Source organism: Argiope bruennichi, chromosome X2 (genome assembly GCF_947563725.1).
Source record: "Argiope bruennichi chromosome X2, qqArgBrue1.1, whole genome shotgun sequence".
Classification (NCBI taxonomy): Eukaryota; Metazoa; Arthropoda; class Arachnida; order Araneae; family Araneidae; genus Argiope; species Argiope bruennichi.
Genome location: NC_079163.1, coordinates 22,692,993 through 22,716,061, shown reverse-complemented (window position 1 = coordinate 22,716,061; position 23,069 = coordinate 22,692,993). Strand labels below are relative to the sequence as shown.

The 23,069-nt window shown below is 29.3% G+C and overlaps 1 protein-coding gene across 1 annotated transcript in view; it reads left to right on the top strand.

Moving 5' to 3' along the window:
* The window catches only part of LOC129959942 (protein unc-13 homolog D-like), a 277,136-nt gene that overhangs the window by 105,681 nt on the left and 148,386 nt on the right, over positions 1 to 23,069 (top strand). The window contains exons 3-4 of the mRNA XM_056072858.1: positions 12,659 to 12,730; positions 20,213 to 20,371. Coding sequence (XP_055928833.1) covers positions 12,659 to 12,730; positions 20,213 to 20,371 — 231 coding nt within the window. The remainder of the gene's footprint in view (positions 1 to 12,658; positions 12,731 to 20,212; positions 20,372 to 23,069) is intronic.

The following is a 23,069-nucleotide window of genomic DNA, read 5'->3' as shown; positions in this document are numbered from 1 at the left end:
ATACAACTTTTATAATTACCCTTTGTGACTCTGCAAGTAAAGGTATATGTTTACGATTCGGTCAGTAAATATAACTTTATATGTGTGCGTGTGCTTAAAAAAATAAAATATTCATATAACACTGGTATTCAAGATAATCAAATTCTTTATTTATTTTTATACCATTTATATACATTTATGCAATTGTTGCTGAACTTTTTTTTAGAATCATTTATTTAATCATTAATATCATCAGTCTATACCAGCATTTATAGATTTTAGCTTGCAAAGTGCAGCGATTCTCAAAAACACGAGAAATCAAAGTTTCGGTAAATTTCTGTTTTAGAACTCCATGAATCGAAAAAATATTTTTAAAATTCTTTTTATCTGTCTGCTGGCGAATATGATAACTCAAAAGCAGAGGAAGCAAAAATAATTTATTTTACCTCTTTTTTCCAATTAAGTAGATAGACAGTCTTTACAATTTCCTGATTTTTAGATAATCTTTAAGAATGTAGATATATATTAAATTTTAGAAAAAGTCTGTCTATCCTTCCGTGTGCATGTGGATATAACAAATAAAAATCACAGCAAGTTGGATGCGCAGAATTTCGCATATGGTTTTATCACATGAATGGTCGAAATGGATTAAATTTTTTTCCAATTCTGTTAATTTTTTATCTGGCTGTTATTGTGAATGCAAAATTGATGACTTGGAAACGCAACAAGCTTGACAAATGAAATCTAGCATGTGGGTTGTTTTTCACCCAAATTGTAGCTCCAAACCAAATTTTGAATCTAATTGGTGAATGAAAAATTCCAAAATTCTTATTCTATTTTCTTTATTACAAGGAGAAACTAAATACACCACAATGCGGAAAATGGAGAGGCGTACAATCTTCACGATATTTTTTCTAATGAAAATACCCAAAATTCTTAATCTATTTTCTTCATTTCAAGTAGAAACTAAATACACCACAATGCGTGAAGTAAGGAGGTGTACAATCCCCACAATATTTTTTCTAATAAAAAAAAATCCAAAATTCTTATTCTATTTTCTTCATTTCAAGTAGAAACTAAATAAACCACAATGCTCAAAGTAGAGAGGCGTGCAATTCCCACGATATTTTTTCTAATGAAAATATCCACAATTCTTAATATATTTTCTTCATTACAAGGAGAAACTAAGTACTCCACAATACACAAAGTAGAGAGTGTACAATCCCCACAATAATTTTTCTAATAAAAAAAAATCCAAAATTCTTATTCTATTTTCTTCATTTCAAGTAGAAACTAAATAAACCACAATGCTCAAAGTAGAGAGGCGTGCAATTCCCACGATATTTTTTCTAATGAAAATATCCACAATTCTTAATATATTTTCTTCATTACAAGGAGAAACTAAGTACTCCACAATACACAAAGTAGAGAGTGTACAATCCCCACAATAATTTTTCTAATAAAAAAAATCCAAAATTCTTATTCTATTTTCTTCATTTCAAGTAGAAACTAAATAAACCACAATGCTCAAAGTAGAGAGGCGTGCAATTCCCACGATATTTTTTCTAATGAAAATATCCACAATTCTTAATATATTTTCTTCATTACAAGGAGAAACTAAGTACTCCACAATACACAAAGTAGAGAGTGTACAATCCCCACAATAATTTTTCTAATAAAAAAAAATCCAAAATTCTTATTCTATTTTCTTCATTTCAAGTAGAAACTAAATAAACCACAATGCTCAAAGTAGAGAGGCGTGCAATTCCCACGATATTTTTTCTAATGAAAATATCCACAATTCTTAATATATTTTCTTCATTACAAGGAGAAACTAAGTACTCCACAATACACAAAGTAGAGAGTGTACAATCCCCACAATAATTTTTCTAATAAAAAAAAATCCAAAATTCTTATTATATTTTCTTTATTATAAGAAGAAACTAAAAGCTCCACAATGCGCAAAATAGAGAGGCATATAATTTCCACGATATGTTTTCTTTGTAAACCAGCCACCCAATAAATCGAATTCAGTCATGAATCATCCTATTTATAAATATCTAGCTATATTTTTATTGAATCCACATACTGTTAAAAATTCACTTTTATCTAATAAAAATGTCATCAAAATATCAGAAAACTATGCTACCTCTTCTGAAATTAAACTCTCAGACATGTTCTCTATTTATAACAATAATATTTTCATACTCCCATCACTCTTGATGAAATTTTTCCACTTGCTTAGTTACTCTCCCCTCGCCTTTGTATGAAAGCTTACTGATCTGTAAAGGTGATATTTTAGAAAATAAATTTAAAATTTCGATTCAGAATTAATATTTCACACCTAAATAAACAATTTCATTAACGTCATTTCTCATTACTATTCTGAAGATGAAAGTGAAGATATTATTTCTTTACACCTACTTTACTAATGTTTTCTAACTGAATGCCGATGAATAGGATGAATGTAGAGAAATCTAAATAGAGACAACACGTCTGAATACAGTATTTGTCAAGGGAAAAAATAACTTATTTCCCGTCGAGAAAGAAAAGAAACCTCAATCATTCATCCACCCATGTATGTATCATCACAAAAAGAAAAGGCTCCCATCACTTACAATGTATTTTCTTTCGGCTCAGTTATTATGTCCATCTGATAACTATCGTAAAAATTTGCCATCTTCTTCTTTATATCATTTATTATGTTGTTCATTTTCTATATGGATCTTAGTACGTATTTCGATCAAAAGTGATCTGTAAATAGATCCTCATATTAGTCGAAATGTGTATGTGGCTACTGGGTCACAAGTAATTAGGTTTGGAAGAGATTTTCAATTGAATTTTACTGGTTTTTGGTGATCTGTTAGAGTGGGAATAGAACATGAAGCTTATTCACCTTTAGCAGGTATCTAATCATTGAAAAATTGATAATATCGTCAAAATATTTTGAATATCCTTCCAAATTGAAATTTCAATTTTATTCTTTTCATTTGCATGTAAAAAAACTTAGAAAAATATTTCAGCGAGTAAGAAAGATACATTACAATATATAAGAAAATAGTCATTTAAAATCATGTAGAAACTCAGATTTTTTTTGTCTCAGGGTACAGAAAGCATAAATTTACTCCAAAAATTAATCTGTGACATTTTACGATTGCGTGTTGTTTAATTATAGAAATATAGAAGCATCTAAGTTATATATTGAATAGAATAGCTCCCGGCAGATATCTTTATACAGCAAGAGGTCAATAAATTCTAAACTGCTTTGATAATACCTTAATAGTGTTACAAATCTTCCCAGCACAGTTAGTTCAATCACTGGAAAGACATTTTACGGTGAGCTCTGTTGGATGCTGAGCTTAGTGACGGATTTAGCGACTTTGGCGACAAAACAGTTAATACTGGAATCTTCCAGAATTTTGGCGATAGAGCCAATAGGAACCGATATATGTCTGATTGTTCCAGAACCTTCACTGTCCGGCTCCGGGAATAATAAAAAGCCGGCAGTATAAGCTAAAGACAGTCGTGGAAAGAGTGCTCGAGAGGTTTAGAGTCGCATAGCGAGTCAACGCCGAATAGTTGTATCAGTCCAGCAAAGCGCGAGCGTTGTGTGGAGTTCAAGCGTTTGCTGAATTGAGCTGTGTGCTGAATCCTGTTGTTTATTATAGAAGCAGCATCAAGTCGTGTGTGGAGTAGCCAGTTGTGTATTAGTGAGTCGGCATTTGGATACAGCTAAAGATAGGAGACAATAGAGAATTGCAGGTGTTTGGAAAGACCGTAGATTGTAGCTACGTAGATTCCCTCCTCCTGCTGAATTCTGTCCGGCCGCTTTGTGTGCTGTGGTTGTTATTAGTACCGATTATTACTTGTGGGCTCAGAGCGTGAGAGAATGTTGTGATCAGCTGTTTTATAGATCGCTCATAGAATTAATTAAATAAAAAGTGGAAATTGGATCAGGAAATAAGTGAGCATTTTAGAATGAAGTTAATATGGGCTAAATTAAGATAAAAGTTAGGAAATTATGTTTTGAATTATATTTTAAAATATCATTACATTTATATGCTTTTTATATATAGTTTTTACATTTGAGATCTATCAAATCGAAACATTTTATTTGAGATAGAAAATCTAAAGAATGAATGCTAAGTTATGTTTAAGTTATTAAATATTTCGCCTAAGTCATTAGTAGATTGCATAATAGAAAATCAGAGCAAAGAGATCCAAAATACATTCTTTCTTTTCAAAAAGTATTTAAAGTCTTCCCTTCTTGTTCAAACAAACCTTAGGGCAAAAGAGGGTCTTGAATGTAACTGCAATTAAACGATCGTTTAGGTTTAAGCGCTCATTAGAAGGAAATATCAACTTGCTAATCCTTCTGTGCCAGTCTCTCCATTGAAGCAGAAACTGTTCCTGATATAAGCATAGAATATCCATATTTTCGCCGAATGACATGATTGTTTCTATGAAGAATTTTATCAAATTTTCCTTTCCTACAAAATAGAATAGAAGATTTTCCCCTCTAAAGCCTCGGGCTCAACTTCTCTCGATCGTTTAAATGCCCCCCCCCCACGCACAATTTCCTGGCATTTCTTAACGAAAAATTCGTATTTCAGAAAGCATGTTAAAAACACGCTATCATTTTAGAAATACCCAAGTTGAGTTTTAATCATGAATTAACAGGATATTTCTAAACCTTTCGAAATTTACAAATATTTCCAGTTTGGAAAAAAGTTTTAAATCAAGGAGATAATTTTTATTTTTATTTTTAATAAATAAATATAATAAATAAAAATTAGGGAATCTAATTTTTTACACTATGTACCGATTGTGATAATCATATTTAATAAAATAATGTTGACATGAACAAATTTTCTAAACAAAAACAGTTTTATTGTTTTGAGGTTACTACTGACCCTGTACTAAAGTATAAATGTGCAAAGAGTTTTTTCGATCTATTTTAATCTTTTATTTATTATAAGATATTTAAAATGTTATGAAGTATAAAATCATTTATTGTGAAATTCATTACCAGATAACATTACTTCGTATAGAATCACATTTTAATGGAATTAATGAAATAACTGATAATTATTTTCTGAAAATTTATAATAATGCAATGCCATCGAAAGTTTACAAAATTTTAAAACTCCAGTGCATTAGGAAGTGAGAAAAAAATCAGTAAAAGATTCCCTCTTTACAAACAGTAAACAAGCAAAATAAAATATATGTAAAAATTGAGCTATGTTTGCTTCAATATGATGAAAAATATAATGTCTAAATATCTTCTAGATGTATCATTTTATCATCTAAAACCTTCAGGAACATCATAATTTACCTCCATTATAATTTCAAATGCATTACCCCTTTCTAGGGCCGTTTGAAGTATGCTTCCCACCAAATTTATCAATCTTTGTATGAAATTATGTAGGTTGGCAAAAGTTCTGACAAATTTTTTTAGTATAAGTCAGAAACTTAGATGCTTCAGTTCTTTATCTCAGACAAAATGATGTGTCTTGATTTTTTACTTAATTATTAATTAACCAAATTATTCATTAATCAAATTAAATTTATCTAATAAGCTAAATGAATCCCTTTTCTTATTCTAATTTTAAGCCTAAAAATATTTTAATATAATATGACTAGAAAAAAATGGCCCTTTAAAGGGTTAAAATACATTCGAAATTAAGGGTGCAATTTAAAGCGTACCTGTCTGTTAACAGACGTACCGCATCAACCAGAATGTTCAAATAACAGCAATTACATCTAAATGAGGATGTCGAAAGCTGAGTGATATATGCGAATGATTTTGATCGATTGCTGAAATGCATGTTTTTATTGTGATTCATTCAAATGTAACCATACACCTCACTGTAATTATGGTCATTTCGAGAATTATAATGCTTGTAAAAGATATTGAGAATCTGTGAGAAACTTGAAATATAAAATATACATTTCATTCCTTCATTTTTAAATATTTTTTTATACTTTTATGATCCGTATTGCAAGCAAAATCAGCGGGATTGTTCTCCTTTCGACTTTCTCATACGTTTACTCAAGCTTTGTATTTTAAAGAAGATCGAATTTGTATTTTGGACTTCTTTCTATAAGTTTGCAAAGGCTTTGATTTTTTTAGTTTTATTTGATTTTCTATCTCCTAATTTATAAATTATCGCTATCACAAAAGTGGCATAACATTCCGTGATTTCCCTTTAGGCATTAAATTAATTAAACTGCATTATGTTGATTAACTCTCCGCAACGAAATAAGAAATTATCTTTAGAGTAATGTATATTTGACGCTCCTCCGTTGTTCTCACATCGTGGAGGTTTGCTAGTTCCGCGCGCCATCTATGAACAGGATCATGAGTTAACTTGATTTTTCGGTACTCCAAATTGAGATTACTGAATCGGCTGCAACTCTTTCGTTTTTCTAGGCGTTTACATGAATAATCATTACTTCCTTGATTCTTTTGATTAATTATAGATTTTTCTTTTGATTAATTATAGATTTTGATTAATTTTTAGAATTTCTAAAAGTCATATTTACTTAACGCAAACAATTTCTGGTGAAATTTTATCAAACAAAACTTTAAAACCGTATGACTTTTAGATCTTTTAATAAGCATTTGATTGGTAATTGAACAACAGCGCTTTTTTAGAAACGGCTTTTTTTAAATTTTTCTTTGTGGTTTTATCGCCTTAAATGACGTCTGTCTTATAAATTAATGTTACTGATTACAGTAACTCATCTTTCAAATCTTTTGGATATTTTATTTTTAGATTTCTGATATCCCCAAGCATCTTTATTTCAGTATTCCCTAACTTTTAGTTATGGTTTTAATTTTTTTATTTGCTTCAATTGAATTTTCTAGATGTATCATTTTATGATCTAAAACCTTCAGTAGCATCATAATTTACCTCCATTATAATTTCGATACATTAAAATACATTCGATATTAAGGGTTCAGTTTAAAGCGTCCCTGTCTGGTAACAGACGTATCGCATGAACCAGAATGTTTAAATAACAGCAATTACCTCTAAATGAGGATGTCGAAAGCTGAGTGGTATATGCGAATGATTTTGATCGATTGCTGAATGCATGCTTTTATTGTGATTCATTCAAATGTAACCATACACCTCATTGTAATTATGGTCATTTCGAGAATTATAATGCTTGTAAAAGACATTGAGAATCTATGAGGAAATATAAAATATACATTTCATTCCTTCATTTTTAAATATTTTTTTGTACTTTTATGATCCGTATTGCAAGCAAAATCAGCGGGATTGTTCTCCTTTCGACTTCCTCATACGTTTACTCAAGCTTTGTATTTTAAAGAAGAAGATCGAGTTTGTATTTTGGGCTTCTTTCTATAAGTTCGCAAAGGCTATGTGCTCGTAATGAATTTTGTTAGCCTGCTGGAGTGCACTCTACTTGACTCGCTCATATATTTACTCAAGCTTCGTAATATAATAAAGAGAATCGAGTTTGTATTTTGGGCTTCTTCCAATAAATCTGCCAAGACATTGCGCTCTTAATCAATTTCAACGAGTAGGAATATTCTGTGTTCGACTTTCTGATATATTTACTCAAGCTTTGTAATATAATGAAGAGGATCGAGTTTGCATTTTGGACTCATATTCATAATCCCACAAAAACATCGTTCTCATAATAAATTTCATTATCCAGCAGTTTAGTTCTCCTCTCGACTTTCTCGTATATTTATCCAAGCTTCGTAATATAATAAAGAGGATCGAATTTGTATTTTGGGCTTCTTTCCATAAACCTTCCAAGATATTTTACTTTTATTTAATTTCATTAACTAACAGGAATATCCTTTGTTCGACTTAGTGGTATATTTACTCAAGTTTTTTTTTTAATATAATGAAGAGGTTCGAGCTTGCATTTTGGAACCACTGTCATAAACTCACAAAGACATTGTACTCATAATAAATTTCATTATCCAGCAGTTTAGTTCTCCTCTCGACTTTCTCGTATATTTATCCAAGCTGCGTAATATAATAAAGAGGATCGAATTTGTATTTTGGACTTGGGGCGTCTTCTTATAAGGCATCAAAGACATTCTGGTCGTAATGAATTTCATTAACTACCAGAAGTGTTCTCCCTCGACTTTTTTTGTGTATTTACTAAAGTTTTGTAATAGAATGAAGAGGATCAAGTTTGCATTTTGGTTTTCTTCCCATAAGTCCGCAAAGACATTGTACTCATAATGAATTTCATTATCCAGCAGTTTAGTTCTCCCCTCTACTTTCTCGTATATTTATTCAAGCTGCGTAATATAATAAAGAGGATCGAATTTGTATTTTGGACTTGGGGCGTCTTCTTATAAGGCATCAAAGACATTCTGGTCGTAATGAATTTCATTAACTACCAGAAGTGTTCTCCCTCGACTTTTTTTGTGTATTTACTAAAGTTTTGTAATAGAATGAAGAGGATCAAGTTTGCATTTTGGTTTTCTTCCCATAAGTCCGCAAAGACATTGTACTCATAATGAATTTCATTAGCCAGCAGTTTAGTTCTCCCCTCTACTTTCTCGTATATTTATTCAAGCTGCGTAATATAATAAAGAGGATCGAATTTGTATTTTGGACTTGAGGCGTCTTCTTATAAGGCCTCAAAGACATTCTGGTCGTAATGAATTTCATTAACTACCAGAAGTGTTCTCCCTCGACTTTTTTGTGTATTTACTTAAGTTTCGTAATAGAATAAAGAGGATCAAGTTTGCATTTTGGTTTTCTTCCCATAAGTCCGCAAAGACATTTTACTCATAATGAATTTAATTAGCCAGCAGGAGTGTTTTCTCCTTTACTTTCTCATGTAATTATAGCCGCAGTGGGGTAGTAGTAAGGTCTCTTTCAGGTTCGATACTCGATTCTACCGAAAAACCGCCTTTAAGCTGATCTGGTGCATGTTAAATCCCTCAGGGCCCAACATGTTGGTGTGGTATGGAAGATTGGAGGAGAGTGCCAGCTCAGGTGTCGCGGTTCAAAATTACGAGGTCCGTACCAAATTAGCCTTAGTGTTGCTTTAAAACGGGACGTTAATATAACTAAGCTATACTCACGTACTTAGCTCAAACTTTATAATATAAAGAAGAGGATCGACTTCGTATCTTGTTCCTGTTCTCAAAACCCTCATAATGGAGTTCATTACTCTGAATAATAACAAAAGGGTGCCCTATTTGAAGAAAGCAAAATTTATAAGTAATTATGAATGGCTTCTCAATATAAACTAAAATTTTTGAATATTTTTAGTATCTTTTTTTTTTATTTAAAGCCATTCATTCAAGAGTTATTTGGTATTTAAGATTTGTATTTTATGCATAGTTGCAATTCTATGTAATTTTAAGAGATGTGCTAAAGCAGTTAAATGTCGAAATGAAATTAAGAACATTGAAATCATTGTTTTTTCTATAAAGAGGAGATCTTACCAGTTTGATACGTTCACTATATTCCTAAATTATCAATATACAATTCTAAAATATTTGAAAATACTTACTTTAGAAATAGAAAACTTTACGGAGATGTATTTCAATAAATGAAAGTAAACTAAAATACATTTTTTGCTTCATTTGATTCAATTCTTTGAACCCAGATTGAAATTTACGATGGTTGCGTTTCTTCCCCAGTATTTACAAAGAATTGAATACTTCATTGTTTGATGAAAATCGAACTATTCATAGAAATATATGAACCGTAAAATTCAATCTTCTGATTTCTGTTTGATGTCTTGTTTGTTTAAATTTCGAAAATTCAATTAATTTCTTTTAATCATCGAATCCCTTCTAATTTTAAATATCAATTTGCAAATATGTGATATTAATTTTAAAATGATATTAGGAATAATGCAATATTGGTATTCATATTTGAGCTTCTAATTATTTCAATTCATTAAAATTAAAACTAATGAGGAATTAGGTGTCTGATTTCGTGTTTCGCTTATTCTCGAATGTAAATTTTTCAATCTAATAACTTCCGAATCGGAAAATAATCCAATTTAAAATTGCTTTGATAACATTATAATAAAGATAATTGAACGAATTAATATTGGTTTTACTTTACTTCTTCAAAAAAGTACTAATTATATTTTATGTGTTCAAAAAACAAACAGAACATATTAAAAAGTAAAATTAGTTCTTATAGCAGGGTATTTAATTTAGTAGATCTTCATAATTAGCAGTATTTCCAGTAGTATTATTTTCCAATAGTATGATGCTTAGTATTATTTTCATTTGCAATATTTGTTTAGTTGAATGAATAAATCAAGGATTCTGGCTACATCAAACCTAAACTTCACAAAAAATTAGAAACTTTTTTTTTTGTTAAAATCTAAAGATAACAAAACAAAAACCTTAAAAACATAGCACGTTGATAAAAAAATGCTCTAAATAAAATGGAATTTTTATAACTTTGACAGAATATTTAAATTTTTGATGAATGTTTGATAACTGATTTTTCAAACAGTATTCATCATAGTTATTGTGGTGTTGTCAAAGTCTTTCGGTTTTAAGATTTTTTATTTTCATCTCCAAACTTTAGAACAAAATTATTATTTTCTACTTTTGGATAAACTAACAAAATATCTTTTATATAAAATTAATTTTTTATATTATTATTGATTTCTATTTTTTCATATGTTTTATAATTCATTATTGTAACTATTGTGTAATCTTATGAATAATGTGTGAATTTTTCTTCAAATTCCCGATCAAGTGCTTCCTCTCAGATACAATAAAATTTTAATCAATTTAGACCTACAATCTAAAAATAATAAGTCTAAAATAACAAAATTTGGTATCATCACCAGGAACACATCATCAAATTTCAGAACTCAAACACTTTGAACTCTAAAATACTAAAATTAAGTAGAAATTTCAAAAAGTATTCCTCTTTTCCAAGAAAAAGTCTTTTATTAGTATACTAAAAATTGAATTTTTTTTTAAGTCTGGAAATAAGGGCAAAATTTCTAAAATTTTCTAATTTCTAATCTTAAGAAAAATCATTGAATTGTTATTAAAAACTAAATTATTTTATCTATAGGATTAAAGTATCAATAAGTGAGAGAAAATTCGATATCAAATATCCATCTTCACAAACATGAAAGAATTTACGTTAAATAAGGCAGTTAAATAAATATTTTCTGAATACACACGCATGATTTACATTCCAGTTGTGCACAAACTGTCGCTCTTTCATCAATAATCATTACACATCGGGAGTGAGACAATTTAACTGTGAGTATCCTCTTATGTCCTCTAAACTTTCCAATACAGAGGTGACTAATTTCGAAAGCAAATACGAAAAGCGTTTCATGCACTTTAAGGTTTAACTTCGACTGCTTTGATTAGTTATAGGTAATACGATTTGCACTGGGCGTTTTCTTGTGAACTTAAGCTCGTTAGAAAACTATCGCTACTTGATTCTAGATATTAATACGATCAAATAAATTTTTATATAACCAAATGAATTTCTGTGTGACCAATAAAATGGACGCAATGAAATAGCTTTTTCAAGTAATCATTCTTGATGGGATAAGAAAGATAGGATACTTGATTAAAAATAAAATCTGTTTTATTCCACATTTAATATCTTTCTTCAATACAATTTTCTTAACCAATAATTTTAACCTGGTTTTTTTTTATGTTTATAAAAAGGGAATTGAATCACTCCCTTCTACAATTGCTAAAGTTCTGAAATTTTGCGCAATTTTATTCTTGATGGTGATACACTAATTTTTATTTTCAAGAAATTATTAATGAAAGGATCAATTTTAATTATATTTTGACTCTATAAGTGTGTGGGGGGTGTAATAATTTCTATTTAATCTACTTTCTAAAAATAATTTTATAATCAGTGGAAATCTGGCTTCACCGTATCTTTAATTTCTGAGTGGAACATACTACTGTTCACTACTGAACCTAATTAATAACAAAGGCAAATTCATTTCTAAAACTATATAAGTCCAAAACACTTTCTCGCGGATTTCTTTCCTGCTTTCTATCTTTCTGATCAGTTCTCTGAATTGCTTTCATCTTGACTTTGACAAAGAATCTTGATTATAGATAAAAACTGGACTATTTCCTTAAACTTATGAAGAATAAAAATTGTTAAAGAGTTCCATTGACTGTGTTTTTTGAAACAGTGCATGTAAAATAATATCGATGTCTACAGTAAAAAAATTATTATCTTTTAATCACTTGAACTACGGTTTCTATTTAACTTTAATTTCTGAATTGCGTAGGCTTTTATTTTTCAATTGTAACTTTTTAAGATGCGGCGAAACCAAATTATTGTATCAGCCGATTTCTTTCTGGAATTATATAAGTTCATAATACATTGTCACGGTCTCCTCTTTTTTTTCTTCCCTCTTATTCGGTACAACGCGTTGAGCCATGGCCCTTACAAATAAATCTTGATAATAGGTAAAAAGTGGTTTATTGCCACAGCATCGTGAAGAAAAATGATATTGTTAGTGTGTGTGTGTGTGTGGGGGGGTGACTTAACAATTGTGCATCAATTTACATTATAAAAGTTGTTTTAATTATTAAGTTAATTATTAAGTTGTATTAATTATTATTATTTAATTATTATTAAAGTTGGTTTAATTATAACATAATTAAAAAGTAAATTTTCAATTATGATCTTGATCTTAATTATAGGAGAAAACTGAGCTGTGGAAAAATCCACCAGAAGAGCCGGGAAGGACTAAATATGAATTTTCTGATTTAGAGGTAAGAATTAGATGAATTATAGAATTAATATTTTTATTACTAAAATAGGTTATTTTTAATTAAAATATGTGAAGATATTCCTTGTTCCAAATGTTATAGTGCTTTTAACTCTTTCCCCTTTCATCTATTCCAGGAACACATTTTATCTTACATAATTTTGTTAATGCATGGTTACGGTTCTTTCTGTAATAGTAAATAAAATTTAATAAATTAATTAATTAAATTTAATAATTAATTTGATTAAATTTAAATAAAAGAAAAAAATCTCAACCATAGTTTGTCAAAACTCTTTATACATCATCTTACTTCTTTCTTAACTCTAAATTCTTTGGATGATTACAATCAATTGGTTCTCCAATTCACGAATTAAAGTAATCATGTTCCTTCAGACTCAACAGCGAGGAAACCAAAGGAAAATGATGCGTTACCCATTCTCTTGTGCTCTCACCATCGAAACTCTAATTGCCAAAATCTCATGAATACGAATTTCATGAACCCGTTCCACGCATCCGCATTTGGGTTCAAGAGATTCACACTGTTTTACAATATAGGTAAAAAGAGAGTGTTATGAATTCAGTTAACTACGTGGTCTTCTTGGATGGAGCCAGCTGTCAATCATGTAGATACCACATTGTCTCACTGTTAATGCTAGAATATTTTCTTTTTATACGAGAAGCGAACTTGAATATCATGGACTATGTTGGGTATGAACCACAAAAAGACAAACCTGGGTCTTCAAGTCATTTAAAAACCTGACACCAATCTTCACAATTAAATAAATTGTTGCAAATCTAGAAATCGATAATTTTCAGAGAGAATTAAAACTAGAGCATGTACGAAGATTTGAAATGAGTAGACTGGAACCTATGCTGTGGTTCTAGATTGAATAGGATTCCATGTGTATTGAATAGGATTCCATGTGTATTGAATAGGATTCCATGTGTAATAAGAAAAAATTTTAATAACAAGAAGAAATCAAATGTAGCAGAAACTCATTTTGCTACATTAGCATGAAGCATTCACAAACAATTGTTGAAGTGATAAGAAGAAAGAAGAAAAGCAGTTCTAGATTGAATAGGATTCCATGTGTATTGAATAGGATTCCATGTGTATTGAATAGGATTCCATGTGTAATAAGAAAAAATTTTAATAACAAGAAGAAATCAAATGTAGCAGAAACTCATTTTGCTACATTAGCATGAAGCATTCACAAACAATTGTTGAAGTGATAAGAAGAAAGAAGAAAAGCAGTTCTAGATTGAATAGGATTCCATGTGTATTGAATAGGATTCCATGTGTATTGAATAGGATTCCATGTGTAATAAGAAAAAATTTTAATAACAAGAAGAAATCAAATGTAGCAGAAACTCATTTTGCTACATTAGCATGAAGCATTCACAAACAATTGTTGAAGTGATAAGAAGAAAGAAGAAAAGCAGTTCTAGATTGAATAGGATTCCATGTGTATTGAATAGGATTCCATGTGTATTGAATAGGATTCCATGTGTAATAAGAAAAAATTTTAATAACAAGAAGAAATCAAATGTAGCAGAAACTCATTTTGCTACATTAGCATGAAGCATTCACAAACAATTGTTGAAGTGATAAGAAGAAAGAAGAAAAGCAGTTCTAGATTGAATAGGATTCCATGTGTATTGAATAGGATTCCATGTGTATTGAATAGGATTCCATGTGTAATAAGAAAAAATTTTAATAACAAGAAGAAATCAAATGTAGCAGAAACTCATTTTGCTACATTAGCATGAAGCATTCACAAACAATTGTTGAAGTGATAAGAAGAAAGAAGAAAAGCAGTTCTAGATTGAATAGGATTCCATGTGTATTGAATAGGATTCCATGTGTATTGAATAGGATTCCATGTGTAATAAGAAAAAATTTTAATAACAAGAAGAAATCAAATGTAGCAGAAACTCATTTTGCTACATTAGCATGAAGCATTCACAAACAATTGTTGAAGTGATAAGAAGAAAGAAGAAAAGCAGTTCTAGATTGAATAGGATTCCATGTGTATTGAATAGGATTCCATGTGTATTGAATAGGATTCCATGTGTTTTGAATAGGATTCCATGTGTATTGAATAGGATTCCATGTGTATTGAATAGGATTCCATGTGTATTGAATAGGATTCCATGTGTAATAAGAAAAAATTTTAATAACAATAAGAAATCAAATGTAGCAGAAACTCATTTCGCTACATTAGCATGAAGCATTCACAAACAATTGTTGAAGTGATAAGAAGAAAGAAGAAAAGCAGTAAACTAAAACATTGAATGAAATTAAATAAAGAAAATTTTCAAAATTGATAGAATCAAGTAATTTAAGTAATAATACAGCTACTGCAAGTTTTCCTCCAAAGAAAAAGTCATGCAAAGAAGATATTCATAGATGTCTAATTTGGGAAAGATTCTTTTCCTAAAACCTCTCAATATCTTTTTCGAGATTTTAGAAGCAAAATAAAAATGATAAAACAAAAGACATGCCATTGTCCCCAAGAATTAAGTGTCAAAACGCTTTCCATGACAAATAAAGTAATTAGCCAGAAGCTCGCCGATTTAAATTTGCAACACAAAACTTTTCGATGTAAATAGCGTTAACTACGGAGTTGGTTGTACAGTCCGTCTGATATGTATCCGAACAATTTTTATTGCTTTTATCTATAAAAATTAAAATTAAAGGAAAATATGTTATTCAGCTTTGAAGAATGTTCTCTTTAAAAATTTGTAAACTACACTCTCATATGAGGTCATTTATATTTTTATATGTTCGTCATCGTTCAGATTGTCCAACTGTAAACTTCTATTTTGTGTCTTTTAAATAATTTTATATAATGATAAATTCCTAGATAAGAATTTTTTGAAAATCGATTCAAAGTAAATGAAGATGTGGAAAAAGAAGTTTTAGGCGTATTTCAGTGTATCCAACTGCAACAAATAGGTTACTCTGGTAACACTTTCCTTTATTAAAGTTTTCATTTCAGTTGTTAATATGGCAACTTAGCTCTAACGGATATTAATATATTTTTTTGAAGAGTTACTGTTTTGAGCAATGAAACATGACAAGTAAAAATTTTTAAATGCATGAATTTATTTATATATATAAATACAAAAAATAATAAATAGCAGTTAAATAGTATTTTCGAGGGGTAGTTTGTTCGAAATAAATATAAATTTAAGATAAGTTTAGCAATTAATATTAAATAAAACAAGCATAAAGTAAAAATAAAAAAATTGCAATTAAAAAATAAGACATGTGTTGATTTTCTGAAATATCCATTTAAAACTGAAGTAGAAATGGCGTATTGTTATAGATTTATATGCTCAAATTTTCCCCAAATGACACTTTAAATCACTTTTAAGGATCTATTTATTCTCACTCTCTTTTATACAAAAATATTATTAAGTAACAACAATTAATTTATCTTAAATATTTTAAACAATCATTTCAGTTTTTAAACAAGAAATTTTATCAAATTCAATTCCACTTTCAATATCCACACAAGGAGTTGCTTTTCTATTTTATTCAATAATGTTTTATTAATTCATACATTTATTTAGCATTATATAAATCCATATTTTATGCAGAATATTGCTTTTGTACTTTTTTTTTATCAATTAAAAACCACCCTATATATTTCTTCAACTGCAATCATTTCTTGTTCGCCCTTTTCAAAGGATTCAAAGGTAAAAACGATTCAAATATAAGCGAGGTAGAATATAATACATGTATCGATTTTTCTTTCCCTTTACATTTTTTTTTGTAATTATTGTTATGAATTCGGGGTTCTTTCGATTTGTTAGTCGATGAAAGAAGCACGATCAACAAGCCTCAGTAACAAATGATGACTTTTATTAACATAAAGACAAGAATATGCAGACAACAAATGCCCAGCTAAGCAGTACACAAGCAACACACAGCAGCACACTACAACAAATTGTAGCCCACAAGTTGTAATCGGTAGTAATAACAGCCACAGCACAAAAAATGGCCAGACAGAATTCAACAGCTGGAGGAAATCTATGTAGCCACACTCTGCGATCTCTCCAAACGCCTGCAATTCTCCACTGTCTCCTCGCTTTAGCTCTACCCAACTGCCGACTTACTGTGGAGCTGTCGACTGGCTATTCCACACACGACCCGATGCTTTTTCTATAATAAACACCAAGATTCGGCACACAGCTCAATTCAGCAAACGCAGCTCCACACAACGCTGCGATTCGTTGAACTGATACAACTATTCGGCGTTAACTCGCTCTCAACAACTCGATACACACTCTTTACACGATTATCTTCAGCTTAGACTGCCAGCCTTTTATAGTAGCCGCAGATGGGCAGAGAAGGGTGTGGAACAATTAAGCATATCTCGGCTTCTATTGGCTCTATCACCAAAATTCAGGAAAATTCCAGTATTATCTATTTGTTACCAAAGTCGCCATATTATCTATTTGTTACCAAAGTCACCAAATTTGTCGCCAAGCCCTGAGATCACACAATCGGCATCTGATCAGCTTCCAACAGAGCTAATCGTAAAATTGTCTTTCCTGTGATTGAACTCATCGTGCTCGGAAGCAATATTATAGATTTGTAACCTTATTTTAAGCTAGAAGGATTTAATAGATGTGTCTAGCTTCCCATTCTTTTGTAAAGTTAAAGTGCCCCTTAAAAAGCCAATATTATGCTGCTCTGAAAGCGTTTGGTTACTGTAACATATCTTAAAACAAATTGTTATTGCATTAAATCTTCACGTCAAAATTTTTATTCAATTCTATTCAAATATTTTTAAATTATGAATTTAAGATTTAATAAAAATTATAAAAGAAACTTTCATATTGAAAAAAAGGCACATCATTTATCTTGTTTAATAAATATTTTAATGTAAATTAAGAAGTGCTGTCAAGAATTCATTATAACCTGAAATGTATTTTTAAGAAAACAAGAGATCTCATTTAACATTAAGAATTCCAAACTTCAATTTTTTATCAATCATCAAACATTTACTCACAATTACAAAACTTTATATCTATTTGAACTGTTTTAATCTGGAAAATTTGGATACCTATTCAAAACTGAGTATTGGTAGTTGAAAAAAATTGAGGGTAAAATCTAAATATGAAGCATTTGAATCACGGAAATATTTGTAAATTCAAATATGAAGATGATCCTTTGCATGAAAATTATAATTGCATTTTATCTAATTGTGCAGAGCATACTTTTAAGACAAGCCTTTTTTATCAAGCATACTTCTTTGACGGACTGTACAAACTGTGTGCAAATTATCAAAAGAATAACTATATCGTCAACAATATAATGAATTTTTTTAACAAAGTCAACAGTCAATATTTTTACTTCTTTTGCTCAATAAAATGGTTTTCCAGATGAGAGGTATTAATGTGAATTTCTGCTTGTATTGAAAAAATGAAATATATTGAAATCAAAAAGATCATGACTACGTAGCAGTCAATAATCAAAAATTGTTACAAAAACTTCATTTTTCGGTAGATCTGATCTAACATTAAAACAGACTAAACATGAAAGGGAAGATAAATACAACTATTTTGGTTTTAATACTTACTTTTGGTCAAAAATTATGTTTGTTTCTGACGAGCATAGAGCAAGTCATATTACTATATTTTGCTATATTGAAGAAATATCAATATTTATAATTAGTTGATTAAAATATGTTAAGTTTCAAATTTGATGCCAGATTTAAAGAGTTTCGAAAGGCAAAAGAGCACTTTTTTTTTTTCATTTTCATTGAATCCTCTCGAAATTGATTCTACCAATGCTAATTTTTCACCATTTCATGTTATTGAACGAGAAATTTCTGGCTGGAATTAATCTCCAGTACCGAATCACTATTAAAATTGCTATGCATATTACCACATGATAAGTAATGAAATTCTTAAATAAAAAATAACAACAATAGTTAAAAAGGCAAGTCAAACAAAATGAAGATAACAATAGATTGCAGCAGCAAAAGTTGATCTTCTGGAACAATTGGAGCCATTATATCTTCTAGATGATGAACTGTAGGGAAAACAGGGAACCAAAACTGAAGCTGAAGATCAACTGCAACTCTAGAGGAAACTGGAGTTAAAGCTGCAACTGGAGCCTTTATATTATGAGCGCGGGTGCGTCAATTCATTTTACTTCATGCTTCGGCCGTCATAAATTCTTCAGATAGAAATAACAGATTTAAAAATCAAGAAAAATAGGTATTAATAGTCAAATTTCATGAAAATTAAAAGAAAACTTACGGAGACAAAAATATTTTTTTTCTCTATAGTATAAATTGTGTGGGATAGAAAATCTTCGAAGACAAGATCAAATTGTTTACGATACCTGCAATATTTTATCTGATAACTTTATTCAATTTACTGGGAAATTTATGCATTTTGCATTCCATCGATTTTCGTATCAACGTAAGTTTTCGAACATAAATTTGATTAAGAATTAACTAAGAAATCAGCTGAAAAGTGTGAGTTTAAGATCTTGTTTGAAAATGAAAGTAATGTAATTTTCCCAATTTTGAATAACTTTCTCGAGAAATTCAATAACACAAACTACAGTAGACTCCATAATGGACCACCATTATGGAGTTCACCATTATAAAATGAAGAATAATTTAATTTTCCAAGATGCTGGGGCTGCAATCCTTTTTCGCGCCATGTGCATAACAAAAAGCACAGTGATCTAGGCACAATCTATTAATTCTAAATTAATTTATTTAATTATTAAATGCGATTCCAATAAATATTTAGCCCTTAAAGCACAATACACAAAAAACATGTATAAAGTGCGACGTTAAATAACTGTCAAAAAACATGAATAAGAAGGATTCAACTTCTAATTAGAATACTTCTTCTTATAATTCTAGAATTCTTCTACTTAGAATTGTTTAATTTTTTCTCTATTTCATTTTATTCTCTTGGAACTTAATACAACAAATAATAGTAATTTGCATATTTAAAGATTTTACTTTTATCACCAATATTTTGTTTGTGTTATTTCTTAAGTAACTATCAAATGTGTTGAAAGCAAGTTACTAAATTGTTCTTTATAAAAAATATTAAGTAAATTATCAAATAATTGTATTTAGCCATGTTTCAATTTATACAACGAAATTAACTGCTGTTTTCGAAAAAAGAAGAAATAGCTTTCATAATCACTGTAAAAATTTATAACGAAATATTTTATATAATATATAAATATATATAAATATTAATTTTATATAAATAATAGAAAGTGCTGGATTATGAATTTGGTTAATTTCATAATAATATGTGCTAGACAGCAATATCTACCTTTCTTCAACTAAGTTCATTTATTCATCAAGCTGAATTTTTTTAACATATTTTATCCTTTTAAAAGATATCATAAATATTCTTTTTTTATTAAATTTTGATGCAACTCTTCCAGATCGAAAATTCTGTATGCATTTTAAAACTATTGTTTCTATTTCAGTTTGAAACGCTCTATCCCCAAGTTTTGTATACCATCAGATATCAGATCGGACTGAGACATCAACATAGTGTCGTTGAGTTGTATCGTTATGCTAGAAAGGCATTCAAGATATCTCATGAAGATCATGAGAGAATATTAAAAATGATAGCAAAAGAAAAGGTATAAAAATGAATTTTTATATTAAATTTATACATTATTGATTCCTTATATGTATTTTACTATTTTCCAAAACCATACCAGATATGCAAAAACTTTTTGCTTCTCGATAGCTCTAGAGATGAATTGAATAAGAAATTCTTTTTTTTTTCAATAAAACATTTTAAACGCACCTTTATTAATGTTACTAAAACGTTATTTTTTATTATTAATTTCTATTTTTCAGCTTTTAATTAATAATTTATTAGTGTAAATGTTTTGGAATCTTGAATCTTGAACTTCTTCTTATAGAATTCTTTTAATTTTTTCTTTAAATAAAGACGGTTTTTTTAAAACTTTTATTAGTGTTGTTAAAACATAAGGATCATTTATTATTATTATCTATCCCATTTTAGTCTTTAAGTAATAAACTATTATCATAAATATTTCGATTTCCTGAAGTTAATATACTCTAAAATTCAATACCAATTCATGGTAATCAAATGAGATCAAAATTTAATCTAGTTAACTGATTAAGGTCTGAAAATATTAAATATTGTATTGCTATCGAAAGTATATAACTAAGCAAAATTTCAAAACTTTACACATCAGACTGAAAAATCAATTTAAACAATTCCATCTTTACAAGCATGAAACAAATCAGTGCTAAGCAAATCAGTGTAAAATATGAAATCTTACATAAGTCGAATGTACTTTGATGAAAATATGTCGTTTGATAATACTATATATAAAGAATATTAAATATGATTAATAATTATTTTTTATTTTACTTTGTGTAACAAACTCACACGAATGAAATCATCGTGCGATTGCATCTAGGAACTTCTGACATCATAATGAATCTCGTTTTGTTTCATTTTGTCGTAGTATTCATTGTGACAATGAATCCTGATAATAATAAATACTCGTAGTTGGCATTATTTCAACGTATTTTAAGATATGAAACGTTTCAAGGCATACAAAAGCAACATATAAGTATTAGCATTTTACAACTAATTCAATAAAAATTTCAAGTTATATCTTTTTATTAATTTACTGAGAAAATAAAATCAAAATTATATTGTATTTACATAATTGATTTTGAGGCTTTTTGGATTTTTTCTTTATTTTCGATTTTAAATGAAAATATCATTTCTAACTGAGTATAGCTTCCATTCTACAGACAATAAATTCTGCAGAGAATCCAATTCCAATAATACAGTGACAATCGCGTTTTATAACAATAACTATTTATTCATGTTTCTTAATATGTGAAAAACACACAAAAAAAATTTAATATAGGTTGTGAGTAAATTATGAATTAGGACTCTTACATAATAAAAATGAGAGCAAATAAATTTTGCCTTTATGAAACCTGGCTTCTAGCTGTTTTTCTGGTTTAATAACTTGCCTCTTGAAAATCATTTAATTTAATTAAAAATATTTTTTATATTATGCAGCATGGATAATAGCAATATTAAATAAGAAAAAGGTTTTGCCAGAGCATGATAGAACAAGAATTAATTTTTTTATGAAAAAATTCTCATGTCTTAGAAGTTTGCCCCAGGGTGAATCTTTTCCTTTTAAATAAAGAAAAATGTTACAAATAAATTGCTGATTTTGTTTGAATTTCGAAAATACAAATCAAATGTCATTTTTCTAAAATGAAATTAACTCGTTTAAAACAATTGAATGTAATATCTTTTGTCGTTTTTGTTTATCTCATGAATGCTTCATTAGATGGAAGCGCTCCCATTTCAGAAATCTTTTATGCAATATTTGCAATCTGAAATAATACCAATCAATTTTCGTCTTCTTCAGGAGAGTACAAAAAGCGGAAGAAAATTGTTAATCTTATTTTATTTAATTCAAAAACCCAAAAAGACATATTTCGTATTTTTATAGAATTTCTTGAGTTTCATTCATTAGTTTGAATTATTTACTTTGATTTCTAAAAGGTCGCATTTCGTGCCTCAATATTAAAAAATACATTAAAGCCAGCTTACTTTCGAATATATGAAGAACGAATAAATATTGCACTAATCAAAAAATTTAATCTCAAGATTTTGATGAATTTCCACAATACTGGTAAATTATTTTTTTGATTTAAACCTCTCTGTCCGCTTGAGAAGACGATCAATAGAAAACGCAAAGATTTAGAAGAATGAAATTTAAAGCGAAGGATTTTTTTTTCCATTAGAAATGTATACTCATGTCCAAAATTAAGGTCACAAAAATGTTTTCCAAAGTAATTCTAAATGGCTGCCAGTAAAATTTAAACAAATTATGTTTTATATATTGTGAAGGACCGGTAACACAATATTAACCTTTGTTGTGAGAAAAAATGTTGTTTAGCATTAGTTTTTGAGGTACTACTAAAATTAGACCGTTTAGGCATCTGGGATTTTTGTCTGCAATTTTGTGAATATTTCATTAAAACAAAAAATTTAACGTGTTTCCAGTGAGAATGAGTTCTCATAATCGTTTTGACGATTCCTTGAGATGGAGAGCCGTTGGCAGGCTTGAAGATGGGCAATCTCAAGCGGAGGTGGCTCGATGGTTACAAGTGGCACCGAAAGTGGTATACAGGTTGTGGAATGAATTCCACACAAGTGGTACTGTAACCAAGAAGGCCGGCACAGAACCACGATGCCTGCATATGATAGCTATTTGGCATTAAGTACACGACGGCAAAGGCTGACAACGGCTCCTCAACTTGCTC